Source organism: Passer montanus, unplaced genomic scaffold, assembly GCF_014805655.1.
Source record: "Passer montanus isolate IOZ18808 unplaced genomic scaffold, ASM1480565v1 scaffold74, whole genome shotgun sequence".
NCBI classification, from domain to species: domain Eukaryota; kingdom Metazoa; phylum Chordata; class Aves; order Passeriformes; family Passeridae; genus Passer; species Passer montanus.
In genome coordinates, this window is record NW_024372592.1 from 670863 (window position 1) to 682563 (window position 11701).

Genomic DNA, 11701 nt, shown 5'->3' on the forward strand with positions numbered 1-11701 from the left:
GTGCATTAAGTAAAGGAAATCTAACAGAAAAGGAACATGGTCTGGAATGGGTGTCATGAGCAGTGTCCAGTATTTAAAGATGGATTAACCAGTGGTAAGGAGGGTACTTGAAATAATTGTTGCTGCTATATTAACGAGAAATTAATTAGATGAGTCTCAGAGAGCCTCCAGCCCTTTTGTGAAAATTCAGCATCAGAATGGGGCTTCACACAGATACAAATCTTTGAAAGTGGGAAACATTCACACTATATAAAAATAATCATCAGTACTAAAAGTTTCCCTTCCAGGGGGCTTAGCTCCCAAAAGACCACTTACTTTTCAGGAGCATTCAGCAATGAATGAGATCAGTAGTGAAACAAATATACCTGTGTGTCTACCAAAAGCTGGATTTAAAACTCTGCTTTTAGAACACCTTAATAAAACACATTGGCCTTATGCTTTTCAGCAGCCCTAATTTAGGACAGGAACTCAAGTAGTCTCCTTGCCCTTCCCAACTTTGGTTTCCTTCACTTTGACACTAAAAGCTGGTATAGGATCTTTCTTGCAGCTGTGTCAATGTGGTTTTGAAATGTCTCTTCAAAGTTCCTCTTGCAAGTGTCAGCAACTTCCTACAAATCATTGATTGCTTCTTTCAACTCAGCCATCAGTTCTGTCCTCCACAACATCCTGCAGCAGCCACTTCAGTGAGATACCATTCTCTGGTCTTCTCTACACAACTTACAACTTGTCTACTCTATTTACTCTAATTCATCAGGTTGCAGAATGTCAAGTGTAATTATTTTCAGTGACAAAGAAGCTGCTCTGTTCTGTCACTTGCCCTCATTACTGTCCCAGAAACCTCCTCTCTCACTACCTGTTCTCTGGGAGAGGGCAGTGCTGTTTACACAGCCCAGGCTGCACAAAGAGCCTGAATTTACAGACAAGTGTTCTGTGCCTCCAGTACTCATGAGTCTCCACTCTTTATGTTTGAAAGGACAGCTGATATCCTGTGTGAGGCTGTTCCAGGCTGCTTCACACAGCAGCTGTTTCATTAAATCTCTACAGACTTCCAGGTTTATGCAGGCTTCCCCTAGAAACCACAAATCAACAAGACCTTTCAAGGCAAGGAAAGCTAAAAGGTTCCAGAGACACACAGCCTTCAGGTGATGGGTTTTAGTTTGCCCAGAACCACCCACATGGTTTTTTTGACCCAAATAATGTGGTGCACCAACCCAGCACTCCACTGTGCTCTCTGGTGGACTTAAATCAACAGCATTGGAAAGGTTGGTAAGAAACACACTGGCATAAGAAAGGTTTCTGTTTATTCCTGAAGTGCCTTAGAAATTAAACATTGTACAAAATGCGACACTTTTAAAAAAATAAAACAAGTAATGCTACATCATTTAGCACGAGTAACATTACTCATGTAGCAGAGCAACAATGGAAGAAAGGAAAAGGCTTTTGAAAACCAAAGGAGCAACCCCCACTTCATATCTGCACAAGCTTCAGCTGGCATCCCAAGACACTCCACAAGCAACATCCATGGAGCAGCTCCATATAGAGTCCATATGAAGACAAATTCCATATTAGTATTATCAGGAGCCCTGACAAACCTGCTGGAGGAGTAATGACTTGCATTCTACTATCACTGCTGTGCTGATCAAAAATAAACTGGTGACTGCATGTAATAAACCAGACCATTTTTACAGCAGCCAGGAAATAACCCCCTGCAGCACTGGTATCTTCCTGCTATCCCCTCAATCCCATGCCTTGTTCATGCACTCACAAGTCCATTTTGGCTCAGAATTGAGAAGTGTGTTGTTTAAACTCCACTGGCTCCAACACACACTGCCTCCCTCTAGGTAATTCTCTCTTCAGGACCTGCCCACATACTCCAGTTTGCAGCTCTCTGCTACATTTTACAAAAGGAAATGGAAGCAAATATTATAACTTTGATATAAAATCAGATGAAAAATTTCCAGACAGTATTTCCATAAACATTTTATGTAACAAATTCATAGCTATCTTTAAATAAATCAAGTTTGCTGTTGTTAATGTCTATATACATTATAAATACATACACACACAATTAAAACCCTGACATGGTAGAGTCTTGTGTCTGCCTGAAAGACGTCAGAAAGAAGGTTTTCAGAACCAAAATCTCCTCTGAAGCACGATTTAGCACCTCAGGCAAGTTTGGAAACATCTTCATACTGGATATCTTCGACTCTGCGCCCTTTTAAAGGTCCCTGGACAATGACAGAAAAAACATAACATCACAACATAAAACTGTTTCTTGAATTCCCAATAGGGAGATTATAGTAGGAGAGGTAAAGGGGATTTGTTCATAATACAATGTTCCTTGATTCATAATTTTCAGCCTGACCAGAGAATGTGACAAGGTCAACACCATCCCAGAAATTCTTTCACTTTTCAGTTTGCTTTTAGTACCAAAGTTCTTCCTCTCATCAGGGCATCTGCACAGTCTCTTCCCAAATCCTCCAGAATCCAGCCTGGACTGAGTTTGTGCAGCCCTTCTTTGAATTGCAAGCTGTGTTTAAGAAGTTTGTCTTTGAGCCAGTATCATCTGTGCTTTATCAATCAGTTTAAAGGTTGGTTTTGCAGAGCAGAACAAAGAAAGAGCCACACAGACCTGGTGGCATGGACTGATTGTCAACCATAACTGTTAACCATCAGCAAGACAACAAATGAGCACATAAAGCTCCATTCAGTCTGGAAAAGGCAGGAGTAAATTCACATCCTTGCATATTTTGCATTTTTTACCTTCCCACAAAACAGTACCGCAACAGCCATGTTCAAAACAAACACATGAAAGAGATTTCGAAAATATTTTAAGTTTAAAACTTGCTAAATTCAGCACCCTATCATCTTTTTGAAGATTCTCTGCAAACAGCAAAGAATAAGCCTGTGATAGATGGGAATATGTGGCTGTTGATAAGTGGGGGGTGTCCACAGAACTTTGCACACCACAAATCCCACCTGTAAGGCAGGATTAAGGATAACATGTTTCTTTCTGAAAGCTCTCCATGTACAGATGGAAAGCTCTCTGCAAACAAGAGCTTGCAATGTTTGACACTTACTGAGTCAATGGTTATTGTCACTGAAAACCTCTTCTCATTGATGGACTCCAAAATGCCTTCATTTCCCCTGTACCCACCATTTAATACCATCACTTTCTTGCCTAAAATAAAAATAGGAAAAGAGTTACACAACAGGGTCCCAAACCTCTGCTGAAAAGTTTTTCCCCATCTTTCTTATAAACCCCCTTTAAGTATTTGAAAGTGCTCTAAGGTCTTCACAGTACCTTCCCTTTTCCAGGCTGAACAACCCCAACTCTCTCAGCCTGTCTTCTCAGGAGAGGTTATAGTACTTTCAAGTGGATGAATTATAGTTTAAAAGAACTGAAACACAAGTTTTGCAGTGGCAGAAGCTGAAAACAGAAGGAAACAGCTGTACCTGGTGCTGGTATTACAGTTTCTAGATGTGTCTGATCAAGCTTCAGCTTGTCCCCAGAGTCAATCACCTTCACAACTGCTGTGTATTTGTCAATCACTTCCTGTTTTGAAAGGCAGAGACCAATCAGAAATACCAAACACTGTTCTCTAAATTTACATTTCCAAGTTAACAAACTTTGGCTCTGCAATTCTGCATTTTCAAAACTAGCAAAATGCAAGGGTTCCAGCCTGGAGATTTTGTGTGCAAATGTGATCCTGCAGCTTAAAATATCAGTGCAGAACTGCTAGTCTTGAGTTAAAATCCAACTGCTCTGCTGTTGTCACATCCCATGGATACAGGGATTATTCTCCAAGATGGAAGTGTTAATAGGGACAAACTACACAGGACAAAGCTGTGCTTAAGAAAAGATCACCGAATAGATGCCCATAAACCAATTCAGAGGCTCACTGCCTGTCCAGAATAAATCCCAATACAGGTGAGGTGACATTTCAGTCCTCAACAGTGTTGTCTTAAGGCTGAACAACCTGCACAATGAAACAAATCTTCCTAAGTCACACAATTCCAAAAAAGCCAAACCAGTGCTCCCCATGGCCCACCTTACCTTAACAACTGCCTTCTTCTTGTGGTACTTCTCTCCAAGCTTTTTTGTTACAATTTTTACGATAATTTCCTGGGAGATTTGAAAGGAGAGAAAAAATAAAATAAAGTGACAAAATGTGCAAACAACTCTACAATCTAAATTAATAGTACAGCACAGTGCAGGAAGCAACAATAGTGAAGATGTGGCTTTCAGGAATTTGTGTATATTGTCAAATTACTGGCTCAAAGTAGCAGCCCTCAAGACTTTTTGGGTTTCTTTGACAAATACAGTTACACTTGAATTCATGATCTAGTGTGACAATGTCCACAATGGGTCAAGGCAAGGAAAAGGAAAATAGGTGTAAATTTAGTTTGCAATCTGCTTTGGATCTTTACACTAATCAACAATGGCTTTAGAAATGCAGAATTGAGTGTATTTGCTATAATAATAATTTTTAAGTCACTTACAGGCTGTAACCAGTAGTCCCTTCGAGATGCTCTTTTCTTCTCCTCTTCAAGCTAAAGAACAACAATTAATCACCATTTGCTTCCTCCTGCCAATGCAGCTTTCCCATGCTTTTGAACAGCTTTGAACCAATTCCTCCAGCCCCATGTCATGTGGGGAACAAAAACAATCCCCAAACCCTAAATGAGGGTAAGTCAGTATAGTCTTGCCTCATAAATGCATTTGATGAATCCAGGAACTCATGATAAAATGATGGTGATTTGTATTTTTTTTTGCAAGTGTTTCTAGGTATTTTCTTCTCCTGCGAAATCTGTATTCGTTTACTTCCCAACACCTCAGTCATCTGGGGAATAGGCAGAGTTGAGCAGCCAGTTTTATGAAGAAATGAAACCAGTTTTATGGGGAAATTTAATAGTTTTGCCTGGTAAGATGTGAAAGTTGGAATTCCATGTGAACTGAAGGTCTGAGGTCACTTCAAAGGTGAAGTGGACATCGGCACAGGGGCACACAAACAGATCCTGCATGATTATTACCTCCATGATCTCATCCAGTGCAGATTTCTTCTTTTTCTCTTTGGACTGACCAGAGCTATGAGCTACTTCTTTTCTTTTAACTGCCCCCTCCACCATCTTCAGTGCATTCTGTCCAAGGACACTGCTGGAAAAGGAAGATGGGTGTTTTCACAGCAGATCTTACAATTTTTTCCTCTACCAAGATGATCTGAAGAACTGGTTGTGCTGGTCTGATTGATTTCAGTTGTCCCAGTCCCCCTGCAGACCCTACAGAGCTCCTCCTTTAGAACTGGTCTCCTTGGGGTGCAAACTCCGTGTCCACTGAGGGTCACTGCTGGCAGTCCAGCAGAATGGACACAGCCCCATGACCAGTTCATGGGGCTGTGTCCATTCTGCTGCACAAACAAAGAGTTGATCAAGTTCAATAAAGAAGACAAAAACTGGTCTGCAAATAAGGTTTTCAAATTTGAAAGCACAAACTTTAGAGAAGCCACCTGGACAGAGGAATGCTCAGACAGGGCAGGTATCTAGAATTTCTTCCAGACAGAGATACTGAGCTTATTTGGCAATGGAGAAAACCCTAGAATGTATAGAAAAGAGCTCTACACTCAGCAAACAAATGTCACCTTCACAACCATATTCAAAATAGGCAAACAGCCTAACTGTGGAAAGTAAAGAGCAATCAGCAGAAAAAGTTACATCTCAGAGATGAGGGAACATCTAGGTAAAATGAGAACTGCCCATGGGCAGCTTCAGTTCAGCCATTTTTATAATAGACATTTGAACACAGTAAAAAAAATTTAGACATTGTTTCAACCTAAAAGATGAAGGAGCTGCTCTGAGGTGAACAGTGATACAATAATTAATATGGCTTTAGGACAAATTGCATGTTCTGCCTGTGGTAGGAGGATGTACTCCCACAGGGAATATATCCCACAGGAATGAAGAGACAGGAATTGCAGCAGAAGCAACTTTAAGAGAAAAACTCTATTTCAGAGGAGGTCTGAATAAACATGGAGTTTGAGAAAAAAATTGTACATTAAATCACAAATCAAATAGCAAGTACTTAAAAAAATCTCATAAAGGACAACATACAATTAAAACATAACAACTGCAGTGTCCATATTTAAGAAGACAAACACATCTAGCTGTGAACTTACTACACTACCAGTTCAAAGTTTAGATAAGTATTTCATATATGCTGTGAAGAAATTAGACTATTTGATATATTATTTCCCATTTGGCCAAATTTTAGCAAGGACCTAAAGCATTCCTCACTGAAACTATTCAAGTGAGAGTCTGAATAAAGTTTCAGAATCATCTTAAGCACAGCTCAATGCTTAGGGATAATTTACAAGTTTTCCTTAAAGCCTGCAATCTGTCTCTATTATTGCAAAGAACTGCTTTACTGTCTCATTTTCTGCCTGGCATATATCCCATCAGATACCTTATCTAAGAGCTGAGTGAGATGAGAGAAAAGCTTTCTTTCTACCTGGAATACATTTAATTACAGTGTTGCCTCACATGAGAAGATGTACTGCTCATCAAACAGTTCCCCAGACTGCTGTAAGTCAGTATTATTTGCATTATTGATCCCTTTTGTCCTGCATTGCTTGTGGTTACATGATGACAATTAAATTCCAGAGCTCTGGGAAGATTTATTTCAGGCAAATTTAGCTGCTTAAACGATGACCAAAGAAAGTATTGTCTTCAATTAGACAAGGCAATCAAACCTTTTAGGAACCAAGATTAACAAGTCAGGAATATCCATTCATAGAAGGCAGCTGGGACTGGATGGCATCACTGCAAATGCTTTGGCTGGATCCCTTTCCCACCCTCACAGGAACCTGTGACTGCCTATTATTTTATGGGCATTTGCCATGAAGCACAGAGAAATCAAGAAGGCTCCTCACAGCTCACATTTAAGGTACACCCACTCATCCATTTTAAATACAAAAACAACCATGAAGTCACCTAGTCACCCTTCTGAATACCAAGAGAGAATGAGAGATTAGACTCCAAATATTTCAGGACAAGACAAACCTTCCTGTTCATATAAATACCATTGTCATAGAAGTGCTTTGTAACAGTAAATGTTGGTCTTAAATTGTTTTCTCACCTTGTTTTAGAAGATGCTGCGACTGAAGTACTTGCTCCTTTGTTTAAATTAAATGTGACTAAAAAATAAAGAGACATTACTCTATTTCTATCTTAAAAATAACTGCATTGAAGGATGTTAACAATTTTTAAAATCTGCAAATAGAAAAGAATCATAAATTTGAAAATATTTACTAATCTATATTTTGGTTTAGCTTTTAAAGTAAATTAAACTTTGTAACAAAATACCCTGCATTGCCACATTCCAGTGCTCTTTAAAACTGATCTCAAAGCACTTTATGAAGCACCAAGCAGGCTTCAATGCTCATTTCATTTGAATTGCAAAATCAGCTCCAGTAGGTTCTAGAAAATTATATCAGTCAAAATCTAGTTACCTTTTTCTTCTTCATTTTCTCTATTCAGTTCAGTATAGACTGGCATTTCCTGCCAAAAAACACAAAGCACATTTAAAGAATCAAACAGAAAACTAAGTCAAGGTATCATAATCATTGATTAGCTCAGTTTTACAGACAGTAATTGTAATATTCAACCTGATTGATTCGTAAAAGACTAAAGGTGAAAACATCATCTCATTACAGGCTCCTGTGCAAAACTCTCCAATTAACAGAGATGCTGCCTAAACTTGCTCAATTCCAGCATAAAAGGCAAGTGGCCTTGCTGCAGCAGTTTTCTCTATCTGAACCAGCATGATCTGACTGGTTTCTGGACAGACTCATAACTCAAAGAAGGAAATTCTGGTATATTTCCAATTTTTCAGCACCAAAGGCTCAGACCATTTAATTTTCAATTAGTTTTAAATTAAGAAGCAGGTAATTGTTTACAACAGTATTTAAATGTACCCACCAATACCCAGAATCAAATAGGAGATTTCAGCCCCAGGCAACGTGTATGGGGGTCATGGCATGATGCCAAGTGAACAGATCCCAAATAACCACATCATCACCACCAAAATAGAACTTTTCACTATGTGAATTTGATTGTGCCAGATCCCCCTGGTTATTTATCTCAGCCTCCTCAGTGCACCAGGCACTTGTTATCTGCAGCCCTACTAGTTGTGAAATACCATAAATGAAGACATCATGCAGCTTAATGGATTGTTTGCTACGCCTTCCCAAATTCAAGAGTGATTTTAAATCACTAATCACTGGAAGAGCAGTAATTATTACTTTCTAAGTACTACTGCAAGCTGGGTACAACGTAACTCCAAGTTAGGAAGCAAAGGAAATACCAGTGCAAGGATTCCAGCAGCATCAAATTCCCCACTGACTTAACCACAAAGAGCTTTGAGCTGAAGGTCCACACACAGTGCAATTTTCCTCACCAGTTCTTTCCCCTCCAAACCTCTTCTAACTTGCTGCTCAATGAATTTGGCAGTTTTTTCCTCATCATCAAGGTCCTGTTTCTTCTTCCTCTCTTGTTCTTGCTGCCTGCGAATGGTCTCTGGGTCCCTGTCAATGTACTGAATGTACCAGCCTTTAGGGGTCTCATCAACCTTGCAAAGACCTAAAAAGTCAAGGCAAAACAAAGTAAGATTAGCGTTAACTATATCAAGATGATTTTTAGTCCATGTTTGTGGGGATCCTTAGAATCAGAAGGTTTTGGGAAGCTGCAAAAGGCAGGCCTTAGGAACAGCAGAATTGTAATTAGAGCTAAGCGGTAGCCACAAGATTTGTCAGCAGAAAAGTTATATGAGATGTAGAAAGTAAGGACAAATAAAACTGTGTATTAATTTGTTCACTGTAGCAACGTAGATACTTCACCAGAGAAAACACAACCCTTACTGGGCTGCTAAAACTGACTTTGAATTATCTGTACTATGTTCTTCTGCCCTCAGCTACCCAGATCTGTTTGGACACAGGCCAGTGTGCATCACAAAGTGCATTAAGTGTTTTACAATACTTTCCTTATTGAAGAAAATGTTTCCTCCCCACTGTTTTAACAAGGAAGAAGACAGAAATCTAACATGTATAAATGATACACACTCACAGTATGGTACTAAAGGAAATATTGCAGCGCTGTGCTATTGTTACTGACTCTGGCAAGAGTAACTTTCCAAACACTCTGTAGCTGCTGGATGTATCCTGCAGAACAGGGGCACCCAGAGCCAAAGAAAACTAAAGGAAATACTGCAGCACTGTGCTATTGTTACTGACTCTGGCAACAGTAACTTCCCAAACACTCTGTGACTGCTGGATGTATCCTGCAGAACAGGGGCACCCAGAGCCAAAGAAAACTTTCTGTCACACCACAGTGCCATTTAATCTCTCTTCCACTAAACACTGAACTGCAGATCTCCAGCTTTAACCCTTCCACTAGGCCAGGAATGAAAATGACTGCTTGCTTCTTGTCACCTCAGACGTGGAAAGAATCTGTCATTTTTAAATGGCAACTGGAAGAAGTTGATTTAGAATACTGTAACATACCAGTAAATACAGACCAGCAGATGAAACAAGGAAAGGCTCACAGTTGATATACTCATCCCAGACTTCTGACATTTTCCATAAGCAAACTCCTAATGGTTAGCACAGAAATACATTTGGAAATCTTTTCATGTATATACAGGAGGGGAAGGGAAGAAAGAAAAAGAGCTAAAATAAATATTTACTGATCAATTATCAGGAATTCAATTACCCACTAATTTTAAGACTTTCCAACCCTGAGCAGGTACACTGACCTTCTCTCCCCAGCCATTTTGTAAAATCAGTCAGTGTCTCCCACTGTGTGGCATTCATGTGGATGTGTTCTCGATGGCTGATGTATTCATTGTACACAATATTATTGTGCACTCTCTTTGTTCCTAAAATACAGAATTATTATGATTATTATCATTATTACTACTATTATTATTATGTGGCTTGCACTGAACCAACAAAAGACACTAAAAACAAACAAACAAACAAATAGCAAAATATTTACCAAATCGCCTCCTGAGCAATTCTAGGAAATCATTTCGGAATTCCCTTAGGGAATAAAAAAAAAGTATTTTAGTAAAACTTTAACAGCTAAGAAGCAATTTTCTGTTGTCATTAACAATTAAATATCTGCAGCATAAACCTGATTATTCTTTTGAGCATGACAATATCCAGACACATTTCCCTTTTTCAGCAGACCAGGATTAAACACAGGATGAAACACAATATGATACATGCACACACCCTAAATATCCAAGAGAGTAACAGCCTCTCAAAGGGATAAAATGGAGCAGAGGAATCTCAACACTTCCCACTAATTGCTGGCGTTTGGTTACCAGGTGTCTTCCCAGGCTGACTGACACAGCACAGGGCAGGACAAAGGGCAGAGGAGGGGATGGAGCAGATGGATCACTCATCTCCCTGCTAATTCCAGGGCTGCAGCACAAAGCCTCACTTTAGACTCGTGCTGAGGACAGCTCCAGTCATCCCAGCTGTCATGTAAGTGAGCTGGACAAAGGCTGGAACAAGCTGGGAGATGTCAGTCCCTCCCCTGGCTTGTTCTCTCTCTGTTATGGCTCTTTTAGCTCGTGTGTGTGTAGCAGTCACTCAGCAGGGACAGAAAGCTGATGTATTTGTAACACAGAGCAAGTTTAAACAGGATTAAAACATGCGACAAAACTGAGTAAGATCACAACATCTTTTACCTAAACTTTAAAGGTGGCACTGCCTTAATTTTCAATTACAAGAAGAGCTGACACTACATATATCACAACAAAGCATCTTCAATGAGACATTATTGGGCCTTAGAGGTGTGGCTATGCAGACCTGATACAGGCATGAAGATCTGGGTAAGAATATACAGAAAACTTACTCAGAGAAGTAATCCATGAATTGCTGAGGATTTTCAGAAGCCAGCAGCAACTGCCTCTGGTGGGACTCAGACATGCAGTGACACTTGAAGCCATTCTATAAAGCAGAAATAAAAAGTTAGCTTGTCTCTGTCTCAATTTGCAACTCACAGATGAAGAGAGTACTAAATCCCTACAAATAAAATCCTACAGGTGTGATCACAGCTCCCACGAAGTTCCCCTCAATAGCACCGGGGACATTTACAAGGGAGACTGATAGGACAAGGGACAATGGCTTTAAACTGACTGAGGGCAGAGTTAGATAAGACATTGGGAATAAATCATTCCCAGTGAGGGTGGGGAGGCCCTGAGGCCTCTCAGGCTGCCCAGAGCAGCTGTGGCTGCCCCATCCCCGGGAGTGTTCAGGGACAGCCTGGACGGGGCTGGGATCACCCGGGGGCAGTGGAAGGTGTCCCTGCCCGTGGTAGGGAGCTGGAACTGGATGATCTTTAAGGTCCTCCCAGCCCAAACCCTCCTGTGATCCCTCCAGCTGCCACAAGAACTGACCCCAGCCAAGGGGATGTGATCCCAGGAGAACCGGGACTGGGTCCTCAGACCAGGGGACCCCCCGCGCGCCCCCGGTTACCTCATCGCGGCACTGCTTCTGGCACATCTGGCAGTACCAGCGCAGCTTCTGCAGCCCCTTCGACTTGATGCGGTTGGCGATGGCCTTGGGGCTGAGGAAATCCGACTTGCCCATGGCGCCGGTCCTGCTCCTGGTCCTGGTCCTGGTCCTGGTCCCGCTCCCGC

General features: G+C 40.8%; 1 protein-coding gene across 2 annotated transcripts; it reads right to left on the reverse strand.

Annotated features, from left to right (window-relative positions):
- Positions 1–1284: 1284 nt before the first annotated feature.
- Positions 1285–11698, reverse strand: KIN (Kin17 DNA and RNA binding protein). Of its 2 annotated transcripts, none has more exons than XM_039730864.1 (13): positions 11538–11698; positions 10915–11009; positions 10048–10091; positions 9806–9928; positions 8453–8634; positions 7506–7554; positions 7133–7190; positions 5035–5155; positions 4504–4554; positions 4058–4126; positions 3457–3556; positions 3081–3181; positions 1285–2228 (listed from the first exon to the last, which is right to left on the reverse strand). In XM_039730864.1, the coding sequence occupies exons 1-13, from the start codon at positions 11649–11651 to the stop codon at positions 2166–2168; spliced, it is 1170 nt and encodes a 389-aa protein (XP_039586798.1). In that variant the 5' UTR covers positions 11652–11698; the 3' UTR covers positions 1285–2165. The 2 variants fall into 2 exon arrangements, with proteins under 2 accessions (XP_039586798.1, XP_039586796.1); XM_039730862.1 differs by having other exon boundaries at positions 5035–5158.
- Between the last annotated feature and the right edge of the window lie 3 nt (positions 11699–11701).

Excerpts from the sequence above, each read along its gene's own strand:
- KIN (XM_039730862.1), bottom strand. The coding sequence starts at position 11,651 with ATGGGCAAGTCGGATTTCCTCAGCCCCAAGGCCATCGCCAACCGCATC. Across the intron at positions 9,929-10,047 it reads ATTGCTCAGGAGGCGATTTG|GAACAAAGAGAGTGCACAAT; the intron begins GTAAATATTTTG and ends TCTGTATTTTAG. Across the intron at positions 4,555-5,034 it reads CACTGGATGAGATCATGGAG|CTTGAAGAGGAGAAGAAAAG; the intron begins GTAATAATCATG and ends GTTGTTCTTTAG.